We start from the raw sequence: 16,738 nt of genomic DNA on the forward strand, positions 1-16,738 counted from the left end.
TTTTTCATTCACCACCAAGCTATCTTCTGAAGAATGTGACCATCCGCGAATGCTCTCTAAAGACTTTGGAACTTTAAACCTTTGAGCCTCGAAAAAAAACCTAGATTGAGAACATGAACATGATTTTGCACAATGATGCTATTGCTTAGTATTAGGAGCAAAGACCGTAATTTGAGTCTCTAACCTGTCTAAATGAAGATCACCTCTGCATAGCTGCAAAGCTGAGAGATTAATCGATCCCTCCTATCACTATTGACAATGATGGATGATCTATGGGCTAAAATATCACAATAGCTAGTTATTAGAGTGCAGGTTAGTGTATGTGACAGTCTCGTTCAAAGAGTATCATTACAATACGATTGTCGGTTGTCAATGCAACCAGGACAGTCTATATTATTACTGGCTGTAACCAAGGACTTCATTTTAGGTCTGCAGCCTATAGTATGTGGTTCCTTTAGCCATGCCTCTGTTATCGTCGATAGGACTTCGGCTCTACATGAATATCAAAGATTTAATTGACTACCCAAATCATGCTCCACTAAATCATCAAATAAAAGTGATGAAAATTTGCCATTACAAATTCTACCTCGGCTAATTGGGACCTTTAGATGACGTAACGTGAATTCAGTGCAACCTGATCAATAGTAATACACTAAAAAGGAAGGCTCCTTGATGTAGATGCGCCTACATATGATATCTCAAGACAGCACTAATCTTACACCATTGATATGCTACAGGTTCTTTCAGTACTATTTCTTTCAATGGTGATCAATGCCTCTTTAAAACTGATACTAGTACCAGGTTTGAACAACTTGAGACGACTCTATTTTGAGAAATACAAAAGGTCCTTAATATGTTTTCGAGAACAAGATGTTGTGATGAGCACACTTTACAATAGAATGAACAGGCAAGTCGATTACTGATTGTAAGGTATTGAGAGTTTACTTCATAAGATGAAGTTTTGAATTTCATTGAGAAAATACCAGGTCTCGCAACATTATATCCCAATACTAAAGAGTTTCAAATGAACTGAAGGAAATATGCTATATTATCTGCTTTACATATCAGAGTGTGTCTTTTATTTTTAAATCTCAACATGGTGCCCAATAGATATACACCATATTTTGTAGGGGGATTCTGGTGACAATGGACCACCCACTATATTTTGTTACTGGTAACATTGTAGGTTGTTAGGAGTGCATTTCGCCCCTCTAAATTTGTTTGAGAAAAGATTTGAGCGAGTCCGCTGTGGCCCGTTACCGGTATATTCATTCGACTGGTCACCACACCCACAGCATTTTCCTGTCATTGTTCGCTGCTGCAAAAGTACTGGTGTGTTGGGCCAATTGCAAGTGGTTATTTTTTTCACAAAATGCCCGCCGGTTGCAAGCGGTTATTTATTCATTTACAAATGTGCCGGAGCTGTTGGTGTCTTTTGATGATATTTCCGTTCGCCACCAATCAAGTTAGTGAGCATGTTTGTCTTACCAACAAATTGCATTAACCGAAAGTAATTTATTCTTGGTGATGGCCACAGTGGGAAAATGCTCGAGTGGAATCGTAGCCCTGTTGCTCAATAGGCGTAGAGATAAAGTTACATTGTATATGTGTGTACGTACATGTACAACATTTACAAGATCCTCGCAGGAGTTTCTTAAATAAGATCTTAACTTAGAATCTTACATGAATCTCCTCACAAATGTATGTGCACATGTATACGAAACTGAACAGGATCTTATTGACCATCGTTATCTAAAAACTTTGTAAGAATCGTAACTTGATTTGTAACCTGGGTAACGCCAGCGTTAGCTTGAATAAGCATTATCTCCTTCAGTCAATTTCTATTACAGTACATGAAGTAGAGTTAGGACTTTATGCCAAAGTTTACTGCGACGATGCAGAAAACGGCAATGCCAACTCTTCCCATCATAGGGTTATCTCGGGAGGGTATCTGTGTATATATCTTGTACATGCACGTGCTTTGATCTGTGAGACATACCAATAAAAAATAGGCTTATAAAAGTGCAATCTCATTAACCATTCGTATTCCCTTAAGCCTATATTAATTCAGATTTTTTTTCATGGCAGATGATAGATGCACCTGCTGTCAGAGTTATTGATTATGCTAGGCTGCCCATTCAGGTTTTATATGATATCTGCATACAGATTTGTAGGCCTAATAGGAGAAATATGGACGATTATGACCTGTTTGCACATGCCAGAAATTTGAAATTTGTAGAATATTAATGAGGATTCATTCAATTAATTCAGTGTAATTCTCAGAATATGTGTAGTTCTTGACAGAAATGGCAGCAGGGTCCTGATCAAATTGCAATAGACTGCCGTTAGATCAGTCATTACACCCAGCGGTCCATTTGTATGTTTATTGTTTCTCGGAAGCAATGCATCCACCTCCAAACAAAATAAATGCGTTTGTCCAACATAACCAAACGTTTACCTAGTGCTTTAAATTCAAACGAGGGCCAGTGGAAATAAGACGTTTTAGGTCAGGTAGAGGTCCACATGATGACGCAGAGGGAAATTTAGAGGCTGAAACTGAGACAAACTGGGAAAATTCTCTGCAGGGAGGATTCCTAATTTTCGGGTGAACCAAAGTAATTGTACTATTCCTCAAGAAATCGATATTGATTTGCTTGATTGACGTTCTGTCTATTCATAACATACTGATTATCAATAACTCCCGAAAAATCCATTGCACTGTACTGCATTACACCGTGACTCCTATGTAATTAATTTTTTCCATGAAGTCGAACGATACAATTTCAATCGTTATTTTCTGGTCTCAATGTTGTTGTCCTTAAATATAATATGGATCTTGGTGAACTGGCTTCAAATTCCACAATAATTACGTGATATGCACGAGGCTAACTGATTTAGGTGTCATCTTGCATTGTTAGAATATGTTTAATGCTTTGATTCAGTCGACTGTCATCCAATCTTAGGCGCAGTCGTGGTTTCGAGAGGGAAGGCCATATTCACGGTTCATTAAAAAAACAGGTCTATTTTTGTGGTTATGTACAGCCAAAATGAAATGAGAAATAGACAGTTAATGCAATACAGCATGACCATGTACAGTAATTAGACATGACAGCGCGATGAAAGCAGACTGTTTGTATTATATCTGTGTACGCGTGTACACAAAATCACTGTTGAATTTTTATCCTATTGCGTATTGTATTAGAAAACGTAATAATTGTAAAATATCAAATTTATAATGTTGAACGAACGATAATAACCCTGTAATGCTGAAAGCAGTTAAAAACTGGTCCATATGGTTAAATACAAAACCACTCAATAAATCAATAAGATAATAAAATAATAAAATAATAAATGCTTTCAATTGCGTTGTCATGTTGCGATTTGAACATGTTATTTTCGGTTTGCAGAGATCTGTGGCAGCTGCTATCTCCAGATAAGAGATTTTTCTCCCTGAAGTCCAACACGTTCGTATGACGCGTATGGGTTGCATGTATTTATGCAAATTCTTTCTAATTCGATTCTTGCGAATGCTGTTTGCATTAAATGATACCTGTATCGTTTGGTATCTTTTTGTTGTTGGTGTTGCTAGTAATAAGGAAGGCTGAAACCCGTTTCTACCTACACCGTGGAGCAATCAAGCATTCATGTTGTCTTCGCACCATCCAGTTATCGTCTTTGAGAGAACCAATCGGCACATTTTAGATCATAAAGCATAAGCCTGGCCTGGTGCCTTAATGACAAAGTTACTTTAAGTGCTTCCTCACAGAAAAGCGATAATAGGGAGTCATCTCAACTGGATATAATTCTCATTAGTCTGCCTCTGTCGATCTGTTTCTTTCTCTTACAAGAAAGAAATTCGCATTCAGACATTTGATTGACAAAAGAGACAGACCAGTATTTTCTTCTGCTTGAGCTGTGCTCGGGCGTGTGTTTCGTAGAGGAGCCACATCAGGTTGTGTACCCTGTTGTTACTCTCTTATTGACAGCACCGGGAAGTCATGAAAGCTTCATTAGTCGGTGTCAGTCAATCCCATTCTTTCACAAACGAGAAATAAATCTCGAGATTTCGAGATTTTTCCCGGGTATTTGTGTTCCGGCAATTTTCCGCAAAACAGCCAGATCACCTTTGAATCCATACCGGCGATTAGTTGATGTAACTTGAAACAAGAACAAGGTTTGATTGTGTTCTTAAAAAAGAAATATTTCAGTGTAAGCAACAGTCTTTCAGATGATGGCACTGTTTTGTCAGAAGTGCCCCCGGACTTGTACAACAAGATATTTGATAATCCAAGAATTGCTATTCTCTAGAAAGGATAACTTGGTTACTAGGTAACAAAACTTAGTGAGAAAGAAAAGATAGAACGTTACCTCGGGTAAATTCTGTAGAAATGTCTCAGCCCTTAACATTTACATTGGGCTAGAGGAAACTTCATATCATAACCATATATGGTCATATTTAGGCTTTATATGTCTGAGGCACAATAGCTGATGACAAAGGTAAATTATCAAGGTAATGCGAGGAGAAGAAATGTACGAACCAAACCCAGCACATATTGTTAATTTTCAGCAAACCTTTGTTATCAGGCGATATTTGCGCTTAGAGTTTTTGGTCTAAAAGACGATAGTCCCGATGGCAAATATTCCATCCCGACTTCGTATTGTGTGTGATATCTTAGCAGACAATTGATGGTATTTAAGTCTTATCGGGTGGTGGTTTCTCGGGGTGAACAAGTAATGAAAACCTGCTAAAAGGAAATAAAGCCAGGATATTGGAGAATGTGTTTTCATTGCATTCAACTTGTTATTATTACAAAACTTTGTCATAACAGAGCCAACCCAAGTTTTTAGGTACATACTCCTGGTACGTGTGAACAGAACATGCTTTTTCAGAACACGACTGCTACACCGACCTTTGAGGAACATTTAAGATGTTTTCGACATATTGGATTATAATATTTTCTTTCAAACGCTGACTTTTTAGGCCACGGTTAGCTCACAGTTCATTGTAGCAAATTAAATAATGGTGCAATTTTTCGGACAAAAGGAACTTTCAGGAATACTTCTTTTGCATGAAACAGATTATCTTTAGCACAATTACTAGGCCCCATCATATTTAATACTTTAAAACAACCCTCGCTTATCACTAGTCAAATTTGCAAAATATTTGCACAGCCATTAATGAATGGTGAGCCAGGTTTATTTACCCTCTGCCCCCAGTGCAATCTCGTTTGCGCTGGAATAAATGGTTTACCAAGCAATCAAAGAGTCGGACTTAGATAAAATATGTCCAACTCTGCTTTAAATGAGCAGCTGAATTGAAACTTCCGTTTATTGCTGAGCGGAAATGTAAGTCGGTTTTTGCAAATTCATAAGTGAGTCACCTTATTCCTTTTGCTAGGTTATATTGACAAGGATGTAAACTTGGCTAAAATTCTTAACTGGAGTCATTTTGCACTTATTTGCATGTTCATCCCGGCATGCCCAGTATTCGCTCCATGACTGAATACGTCAGATCATCTTTTTATGGTGATCAATATAGTCTTGAAAGTGAAGTGCGTGCATGTCGATCAAGATTAGCGTCATTGTTCTAACAAGAAAGTCACTTGCAACCGTCACTCTAAACGAAGCTAATGAGAGGGGTAGAAGGGACTATAATACACAGTCAACTGTTTCACTCAAGCAGTTCGTCAATAATTCTAATGCCATGTTTTTTTCAGACATTTTTTTTTTAATAGTCTCATTATCTTACATTTATAGTTGCACTCCATAAAAGAAGCAAACCTCTGTCAAAGCACATTATGCCTGGAGATCTGATGATCGATTATTTTGAAGTAGTTAGACTGAGAAAGCAGTATTCCCGAGAATTCGTGAGGGGATCATATTTAAAGAAAAAAAAGCTAGACTGCCAATTACGCTAACCATAAAATAGTTCACGATGGGTTCACCAGCTGTAGTAGTTTTTAGGAAATCGTACTGCGTTTTCCCAAATTATTCAGTCTTATCTTGTCAGAAAGATGCCGGTGCGAGGACGAGTGCGGGGATGGGGCCTTGCTCCAACAAGAATCGAATATATGTAATCTTGTCGGGAACTAATAGTGTAGCTGAGTTATGTTGCAGTTTCTGGTTTGGAACGTGTTGGGAACGAGTTGGAAAGCTGGTGGATCAGCCAACCTTAACCCATAATAGACTAATCCGTCTCAATCCATCAGAACGTTTTGATATTGAATGTAATAGGTGTATTCCTGTTTCGCCTATTCCTGTTCCGCCTATTCCTGTTCCGCCTATTCCTGTTTCGCCTATTCCTGTTTCGCCTATTCAAATGTATTGCTAACCTCCCCACAGACGTAGGAATATGAATCGTCCCTTACTATAGTGTTAAAGGCTATCATTAAGAATAAAGTCTGAAATAATGGATTTAGCGACATGTCAATTATTTCAGTATTATTCGGAATAACTTTGGAAAATTATACATAGCTTACATCGGCTTATGTTTTAGCTTATTTTAAAAGGCAAGAAATAAAATAGTAAGAAAATTTTACCCTTTCATCAGATTTGAGAAAGGTTTCTTAGGCCTGCATTTTATATTGTGGATTCTCTTTCTTTTGTCTTAGTCAGTAACTGGCTTCGTAATAGAAAGAATACCTATAGCTACATTGTTCTTTACTATGACATGGGTTTTACAGCTGATTTTGATTAAATAATTATGAGAATGTACAGTATTATGTATTTTTATCAAAAAGTCATGAATTCCTGTTTTTATAAAATAAGCGACTGCTTTACTCTACTTAATCTATTAGTTTTTACTGTGTGTCAGTATGGTCATATGGTCAGATAAGTCCCGGACTGTCCCCGCTTTCAAGGTGACTCTTTCAAAACGGTCATGGCATGGTTTGTTAACAAAGTTGATGGCATTTGATTAGTCAAATTGTCATCACATCGTTAACATCATCCAATTGTCCCCTCACGTTTTCCCCATAAAATGGACATGCATCCCTAAGGTTCCCCCTGGGAGAGTCGATTTATTGTAAGGGTACTGGAAAGTAGGCGAAACAGGAATAGGCGAAACAGGAATAGGCGAAAAAGGAATTTTGTAGGCGAAACAGGAATAGGCGAAACAGGAATAGGCGAAACAGGCATAAACCATGTAATAAGCTAGATTTCACATCGCTCGATAACGCAATTGCCCATTTGTCTTTCACAGCTACTCAGCCAACACGCAACATGGAGCGATGAAAACTGTGCATCAAGTTGCAGACACGCAACTGCACCCAGGGTGCCCTGATGACATTTTCTCTGTGAAAATGCTTTCAACTGACAGCATGGTTGATCCTTTCGAATTTGAACTGATACTCAGTTAAGGTGATCAAGACTTGGTGCAATCACTACCAGCAACTTGATACACTTGCATAACACTGCATTCCAGGGTGGATGACAAGCAATGTAATCATTGGCAAATCCTGCGATTTGCTGAGCAGCAGAAAAAGAATATTGACAGTTGAGACGTCAGTTGAATCAGGAGGGCTGAAAGCGAGACTGATCGTTTGGCAGGAGGATCTTTTCACAACATTGGCAATCTCTCTGAAAAAGCCTTTGTTCGATGATTCTTCCAAATTGACTGCAGTCGCTGCCTTGGAGGCTGCACAGAATTATTTCCTCACCCAGTTCAGTTCTACGAAATACAGCACACATTGTCAAGCTTTGTGAGTGGTAATATAGAAGAGATCTCACAGAGATAATATTCTCTTCATGAAAACACCCGTTGGCTTCCACCAGCTACAACATTTAAAAAGGATGCCGAAACTGCACCTATAATGAAGATTCTGACCGTTCGAAGAGCACACGAGCTCTGGAGGAAACCTCCCTGACAATTTACCGGTTGACTCCTTAATGTTACAAGCCAGAAGTGATCAAATCATCATGCAGCTAAGTGGCCCGAGACTCGTACCACATCAAACGGCAATCAATACCATCATTGCGAGGCGAGATAAAAAAGAGTTTGGTCCGGTCGTCTGCGTCATGATTTTGTAATGGATCAATTACTGTGACACTTGAATTCAACCATGGTGATGCTTGTTTTGGTCTGAAGATGACAAATTAAGAATAAATTCGTACAAGCAAGTTGCAAGCTCGCTTAAAAAATCGAGAACATTTCCTCAAATCAGCTGGCCTGATATGTTAGTTTGTATTACACGATTGCCCTGTAAATTGAGAGAGAGTTAAGACCCTCACGTATTGGTGAGGATTGAATAATTTAGGTCTATCGTTTGCTGGACTGTATAGAGCGTCAACCGAGATCCTCATTAATCATTGAGAGAGAACAACAGCCTCATGTGATATGCTTTGAAAATCTTTTCCTCTACCAGTTGAAATCAACAACCGTTAGTAATGGTGATACGCTGTCCAAGAAGCTAACCCGATCGTACATACACGTGTCGCCCGACAATACAATACGACATCAATCGTCTTGGGAATGCGACCCCCGCAATGTGGCGGTCACCGAATAATCTCGACCAGGGCATGATTAGGCTGGTCAACAAATATTGATTGTCCTAGGGAATTCTGGCATCTATGACCAATATACCTGACTTCTTGCTTCCATTCGTGTGGGTTAGGTGCATTTATTAGTTTGGTGATGGCGCTCAGTTTCCTTTGCTCAAGGCTCTGATTCCAGTCACCTCGTTTCATTAGTATTGCGTGGGGTCAAAGAGCAACCAATTTGTTATTGTGAGGGCTCCTTGGTGTATTTCCGCCTGTCTACGGTAGACAGCGTTTGATTGCTTAAGTACTACGAGTTCTGTAAGAAGCTCAGGAAACCTGAGAAAACAATGACTAGGCAAAAACAAGCGATATTGAATAAAAAGGAGGACAGCTGATATCGTATAAGGCTTCCTGATGTATAAGGCGTGTGGACGGACCACACCATGTCATTGTTGCCAGTTGAATAACAGGTTAACGCATGACTGAAAATCGAAACCTTAGAAGCTTCAATTGAATAGACTTCTGCTTCTGTTAGTTTGATAACCTTTGAGCAATACAGCCGTCATGTCCTTATCATCATGCAGCTTCCCCGTTCTGTATGTCTACTATACTAGGCAGAACGACTAGCCAAGAGCAGAGACATCTATTCCATATTATGGAAACTGACAAAAGCTATGATATCCAAGCTCTTCAGAAAGACTGCAGAGTTGAGTTGGTTGATATCTACAACTCAGTTTGATCGCTTACCACTCTCAACCGATACATAACCTGAAAGTGGAGTTAAACAGTGTAAAATTGCATTGACATGAAACACCTTCGATTAAACATAGAAATACATAGTACAAATTATCATTCAGTTATCATTGATTAATGCATAATATGTAAGACTACCGACATGCAAATTCCTGAAACAAATTATCAATGCCAAAACATTCATACTTGTGGGAAGACCTAACTGCATGCTAATTCTAAACCTGAAAAAAAAAAGGGTTATGAATCAACCAAAGGACATTCTAATGATTGTCAACGATGAATGATAAATAAAATTATTCAAATCGATTTAAAAGAATTGCCCAGGCGTCACATATCAATTTACAAAGGACGATTAGTCATTGAATATATCATGCAAGCAATTGATATGGGGCACCTGGTAAATGAAACTGAATGCAGGTTTCAAGTAGAAAAGAAGGAGAATGAACATGACCTAGAAGTCAGCATCAACAGATGATCAATCGGATAGATTTTTAAAGAATGCTTTCATCGTACTTTTGTTCAATCGGAGCTGTTGTTGCAGCTGTTGATAAACACGATGACAACCTATTTCTACTTTTGCTGTGTTGCAGCTGGTTTCCACTGCGACTGATTCACTTGCTCCCCTGATATCGAACAACATTAGTTGAAACAAAATATCGAAGTTTACGTCTACTTGTATGTGTGTCTGACTTCAGGTTCATGTTGAAAAAGAGGAGCAAGGGGGGGGGGGGGTTATGTGCCTGCAGTGATAAAGAAGTTGTGCTGCCCTCTGATGTCATTTCAACTCATTAACAATGAAATGTCAACCTGTTAAATTTGAAATAACTTGGATATCATCGGATAATCAATTTGACCCAATTTACCGAATGAACAGTCAAATTGACTGGAACTAACCCCCAGATACTGAGAGCTATTCGCTTATTGCATTTGAGCAAGTGGGATATCAAAGCAAGCGCATAATGTTGTTGGGCTTGACATGCTGTTAACCTTAGAAACTCACCAGTGGGGTGTGGATAGTGCAAGATATCACTAGGGTTATGCCTGGAAGTGAACTCTGTAAAGGAAGCAGAGGGTAGCAGGTGGATTCAGTGCAAGGATGTGGACATGCAGAGCAACTCGACGGCTCAGACCAAGGATAGTTACCTTAAACCTTAACTTCTGCAGTTTTCTGGCACCACTCACATTAAGTTAATCAAACAGAGAACAACGTTTGAAATAAACAAATAGAATAATAGCTTTCGGGATAAGTTTAAAAGTCTTATCTTCAGGACAATTTGATCAGAAAAACGGAGACTTTGAGATTAGTTTTAAGTTTGGAATTGGAAAATATCGGAAATGTGGTATTTCTATCCTCAGTCTGACGTCGGGGTGGGAAAAGATCACTAGTCACAGAAGAAGGAAGAGACGGGGTAGCAGTTAGACAGCATTACATTTTACTATTTGACAAATATGTACTCATTATGTTATTGAGACAACTTTTCACGGAAACTTGACGAATTAGTCAAATAATTTCAGAAATGTCTCGAAGACACAAATTTGGATTGATGGTAACTGCACTACAGTATGCATAACTGCATTTCTATGTTTCTGAGCACCAGAAAATATAAACAGTGTATCCCTTTAAGTCCAAACGTTACATTACATTAGGTTAATAAATTTGCGATGTAGCCAGTTCTTTCTGTTGCATCATGCCAGAGCACACATATTTCTTAAGGCTTGTTTGTGTTATGTCATGTATGTGGTAGCACCGCCAGAAATTGTAATTGTGAAAGTTGGAGGAACCAGGGAAAAGCAAAGCAGGCTGAGCAACTGTGTGACAAAATGTTAGTTTATGAGTAAAAAGTGTTCACTAAAATGGGATAAGTGAAAATTGAGAGCGGAATGGAGAGAGATGTGTTCCTTCTTTTGTTTTTCCTAAAACGTGATTATGTGATATCATTATGTGCTTGTGTTTTTACTACATAATAAGATTGAAGTGTTATTAACAACTTCTGTCATACAGAATTAGTGCATTGTCATATATCTCAGTGTTCAATATCAAATAAACGTAGTGCATCAAAGGTTGAAAATCTGTGTAAGTGTTCGTCATCGAAATTAATAGCTATGTTCGGTACCGTGGTACGGAATAGGGCCTAATGGCTAAGATAGAGAGCACTTGGAGAGAAGTACAAGGATACAGAACACATAACACTTCGAGGTCACAAGATTCAAGGTTACAGTGTTACAGGTTCAAGGCCACATTACAGTTTACAGATTACAGAGTTTCAATGTCAGAGTTACATATCCAAGGTCAAGGTGACAATAATGATAGCCAATCCATTTCGTACCAATTACCGACTGGACAGAACCGACCAAACAACACCACTCGATAACTTCTTAACTTCACAGAAAACTAGTGAACACCACGAACGAAAAGTTTAGTTCATCAGGACATCCTCCAAATTACGTGAGCAATTCCTTTACCACTGGGTCCAAACCATTTTTTCCTCATTTGGTATAAGGCAAAGCAGGCGTAATTGTGGAAATTTCTTGATAATGAAATCTCCTTACCTTGGTCCGTTGCTGATGTTGGGTATAACAGATCAATCTTTTTCTGCGTTCGTTCCCGCATTTGTTGCTGGCTCAAAAATTCGTATGTCGCTGAAAATCCCTGCCTCTGATTTTTGCTGTCGGCCAGAAACTGAACAAAAAGGTACGGTCCGGATGATATGGATTCTACGTTGTTTCTCGTGTCGCAGTGTTGTATGATCATGTGACTGGAACTGTTGACGCCATCACGGATGGTAATGTGGTCAGGACTAGCTATACATCTGCAAAATAGAAGGAGAGTGGTCTTACTTGTGAGGCTCATTCGTCACTCCGGGAAGGGGTCTCTAGATATACACGTTTAATAGTTGTCTTTAGATTCATCGGTTGACTACAGGCTGGCTGTTTGTTTTGAGCATAGAGAAGGGGAGACCAAACTACTCCTATTTGAATATTTTTCTAATATGCCAACATGCACTTTGTCCTTTTTTTAATGAACCTATCCGATTCTGTCGTAGTTCTCATCCAAGACGAAGCACAATTTTAATGTTTTCTTTTAATTTGATGACACTCATTCAGTTTTTTTCTTATATTTTAGAATTATTTATTTCTCTAAAGATGCTTTGAACAACTGGTGTCACTGAAAATAGATATCAGTTAGGCAATTCTAGCAAGATAAAACCTATATTCCTACGGACGGGATAACAAAGGGTTGGATTTATCTTCATGATTTTATCAATGCAATTTCGTTAATGGACAATTGACGAATTGCCACTGATCATGCAACCACAGAGAGGGAACAGTCAGGTCAGATGAAATTTTGTATTATAAGGATATCTTTCAATAATTCTTTATTGCAATAACACCTAAATGAAACATTTACTTCTTAGATAGTCATCGAAGGTCAACAAGGTTGGGAGTACACCAACTACCATGCACTACACAGAATCTTGGTTAAAAGATGACAGTTTTACCAAAAACACTGTTTCAGAATTGTGAATACTGAAAGGGAATCTTGTGTTAATTATGGTCATGCCTTGATATTGACAGGAGACAGAGTGGTACTACGATACTGTCGATGTAACTACAGATAACTACAGGGTACTATACAGATGGGTTACTATGGGTAAATAACACAATTTTATGAGGAAATAAGAATGGGATGAGTGGATACAGAAGGATGTCTTGATTTAGCAAACACATTTTCAGGCTGCCACTCAGAGGCCTGAAAGAGTTTTAATGGGTGGGTTGAGGTGGGAGCGCTTTGCATATTATTGTCGATTATCATGACAGAAGTTAAGGGATATCAGTCACAGTAGAGACAGTAGGTTTAGTTTCCAATGAATGGGGAACAGCGGGAGTAAGAGTCAGACACACACATTGGCTTTTGATAGCCTGAGAAAGATTTGACGGCAATGGACAACCTGCTTGATTGTTGTTTGTTTTTGTTGATTTTACGTGTGTGTTAAAAGTAAGCCATTTAGCTTAATATCTTCATCAATCTTTCTCGGACTAAAGTGCGCCAACATTTTCAACAGTACTTGAAACCACCAGTCAGACTGACAGTGCGATGATCCACACTCACCCAGATCCACTGTAGGGCCAAGGACAAGGACAAAGCATACATATTTTACTACTGAAACTAAAACTCTAATTCTGCAACTGTAAACATCTAGGTTTTGTCGCTGTCGAAACCGTGAACATTTTTGAACAAAGTGATCTGGGGATATCCGGGGAGTGGAGGGTGAAGGAAAGGGGAAGAGTTAATGGATTTAATTTTTCTATTAGTTGCTCTATCTTAATCTTATGTTACGTTTTAAACTACTTCACCTATTTACATGTTAGTATCACAGATAAAACAAACGGTTATTAGAAAGTGTTCCTTACATTGAAGAATGTGGTATCCGTGATATTTGAGATGGAAAATCTATCCATTCAAACCCCGGAAAATTGTAAATAATATTAGGTGTTTCACATTACATTTTAGAGAGTACATTTTCATATGTAATTCAGTGATATCTAATGATTGATCTGAATTTGACACAATATCATAAGATTATTATATGTAATCACTAGTCTCTGCCGTTCTCCATTATTACCCAAGATATATTCACATTACCCAGCATCGTCATAAAAAGTTATTCATGGTAGCATCTTTTAGTTGAAACAGTGATTTCAGTTCTCTGCTGCTCTATCAGATGGCAACACTATCCATTTTCCACAAGATGCAGTTGACTGGATACGGTTTAATGGCATGTAGTGCGGGCGGTGGGGCGGGTTTGGGGAGGGGATCAGCCACAAAATTGACCTTTCATGGTCATACAGTACGGGGTGCTGGAACTTGAAAATGATTAGTACACCATGCGAAAATGGTTAAAAATGTAAATACACACGAAATTAACAATTGTAACATTTATCATTTCAAGCGGCTGGACCATAAAAGTAGCAAACCACTATTTTTCCATTTTCATCAACATACGCCGACCTGCTGTAAAATTCTGAACAAATTTTATTAGATCCTCACTGCCAAAAGTAGGAACGCTGACCTGCTGTAAAATTCTGAACAATTTTTATTAGATCCTCACTGCCAAAAGTAGGAACGCCGACCTGCTGTAAAATTCTGAACAATTTTTATTATATCCTCCCTGCCAAAAGTAGGAACTTCTGGGTAATTTCACCACGAAAAATATTCTCATAAACAGAGCAGAGCAATGTGGTTTTAACAGCGGGTAATGTGATCTTTGGTCTACTAGTCTTCACTTCTTTTAAAGTCAGCCCTATATTCAGCTTCAAAACGGCCAGATTACCTTCTATCCCTGTAAGATGTATTTCAGTGATTTGAAAGAAAAGGAAGAAGAGGAAAAGAAAACGAGTCTTAGATGAGTGCAGGAGAGGGTATGGGTGTTAGAGAAGACACCATTCTAATCTAACAAGCATGACGGAAATGGATAATTTTGGTGACAGGCTTTCCGTCTTAGCTCAAAATGGGGTCGATTTATGAAAAAAAAACACCCTTTAATGCTGAACAAAGGGTAACAAAAGCTTTTTTGAGTACTTTTGATGATCGAAATAACATTAGAATTTGAGAGAAATGTGGGCCCCGAAAAGCAGTTTGTTTTCGAGATGGCATCTGAGATGGCCACATTAAACCCAACATTAACAACATCTCCTTGTTTTGTTATTCATGCTCAAGCCATGACTTTGGTTTCTTTGTAGTTGAATTGAACGTACTGCCTACATCATCAGAGCTTTCCTGAATTCGAACATAACTATATTTGTGTCGTTATCTGAAGCTTGCTTTGTTATAATTGTTTCAGACCTTTGTCTGAAACACGCAGCAACAGACACATCAGTGTCAGTACTTAGCACATTACAGGGGTATCTCATCAGAATGAAATGAAGATTTGACTATTACTACATTTCTCCTTTTTCTGTTACACATAGAAAAACCTGTCGCTCAGGATATGAATAAACGATAGAAATTGACACATAGATGTAAGAAGACACACAGAGGAGAAAATCAGATAAAAGCATAACCAGAGGGGGGGGGGGGTTAATCCGAAAGACCTAACAAGATTTAGATGACAATCTTACAAGTGTTATACCTTCTCCTATCCCAAGGCAGCCTGGAGGAGATGCAAAAACTTACTAGTTCAATGTGCTCAGTTCTGCGACACCAGGGCATGGAAAAAAGCTAACTGCTCCTATCCCTGTCTGAGTGTTTGCGCTCAAAACGGAAGACAATACTGTAGACTATTAAGGGGCCAGCCTATGTCATTTTGACCATCCAGATGGCCAACGTAATGATCTAACTGCGGTTAACTTCCATCACACAGATCCTGGTCTCATCAAAATAATGCACTCCTAAACGGATCAGAGCACCGCAGAGAGTTCTGATTGACTCCGTGATGACTCTACAGAATGCCACCCGGCAAATTTAGGATATTTTCTTGAATTATGACTGAGGAGTAACGCAATTAGTAAGGATTCTAAAACTGACATTTCCCATAACCACTTGCCTTGTATGAAAAATTTATGTTTATGGTTTGGCTGGGGTTAACGAATGTCGTTAGAGATGTGGTAATTAGGTAACTAATCGTGCACAAAGATAGGAAAGTAGAGCTCAATTGCGAGGAATAGAAGCATCTGGCAGAATAACCAATAAGGGGGGATCCGAGGAGGAAAATTGATGGAATTTACGCTTCTGATAGAAAGACAGCACGCACACTGGTTTGAATTGAGATTTTGAGTTCAGGTTGGCTGTATGGAAGTGTAGGACAGAATGGCAGAGAGCAAGAAGATGATGGCAGATAGAATTATTAGAGAAAGTATAACTTCTCAGTTGAATAACTCGATGGATAGCTGGCACATAGGAGTATTAGAATATTTTCAAATTAAATAAGCTTCAGCAGCATAGGCAGTGCTGAGATAAGGCAATTTCTTCAAACTTCAAAGTGTTTTTAGTGTAAGCGCTAGAAGAATTTTATAAAGCTGTGCGTAAGTGCAGTTTCAATTCTGGTGATTAATTGATAAATTGCTGTAGGAAAACTAATACGTTGTATCAACTCATCCAAATTCCAAGATGTCTTTCGAGACTTGCTAGTTTCGAAGTATTCTCTTGGAGGGCAGTACCTACCTCCCGACCAATCTTTCCAGTTGGATATTTTCAAACGTCACAACCACTTGCTCCTCTGGCATTCCTTTGAACACATACTGACACTCGGCGTCTGCTGGGTAGTTTTGTGGGTACTGCGGTGAAAAGAATTTTCCCTTTTTTCTCTGACTTGACGCCATTATGTATGTACATTGCGTCCCGTATTGCTTGATTCCATTCGTGACGAATTCATCTACAAATATGAAAGAACAGTTGCAGAAAGCGCTATATATCGCCAAGTGTGAATGAAACTTAACCGAACTTATACAACACTGGTAAGAAACTCTAACTTTGAGTTGTCTCTCAAATGTTTTCCGACGAGACCTC

General features: G+C 38.7%; 1 protein-coding gene across 5 annotated transcripts in view; it reads right to left on the reverse strand.

Moving 5' to 3' along the window:
• Positions 1 to 16,738, reverse strand: part of LOC135487623 (suppressor of lurcher protein 1-like) — a 194,777-nt gene that overhangs the window by 49,058 nt on the left and 128,981 nt on the right. For 4 of the 5 annotated variants that reach the window (XM_064771603.1, XM_064771604.1, XM_064771605.1 and 1 more), the window contains 3 exons: positions 16,394 to 16,604; positions 15,363 to 15,383; positions 11,782 to 12,041 (listed from right to left, as the gene is read on the reverse strand). In XM_064771603.1, coding sequence (XP_064627673.1) covers positions 11,782 to 12,041; positions 15,363 to 15,383; positions 16,394 to 16,604 — 492 coding nt within the window. The remainder of the gene's footprint in view (positions 1 to 11,781; positions 12,042 to 15,362; positions 15,384 to 16,393; positions 16,605 to 16,738) is intronic. The other variant, XM_064771602.1, reaches the window with a different exon arrangement.

The sequence above is a fragment of the Lineus longissimus genome, chromosome 5 (genome assembly GCF_910592395.1).
Source record: "Lineus longissimus chromosome 5, tnLinLong1.2, whole genome shotgun sequence".
Classification (NCBI taxonomy): domain Eukaryota; kingdom Metazoa; phylum Nemertea; class Pilidiophora; order Heteronemertea; family Lineidae; genus Lineus; species Lineus longissimus.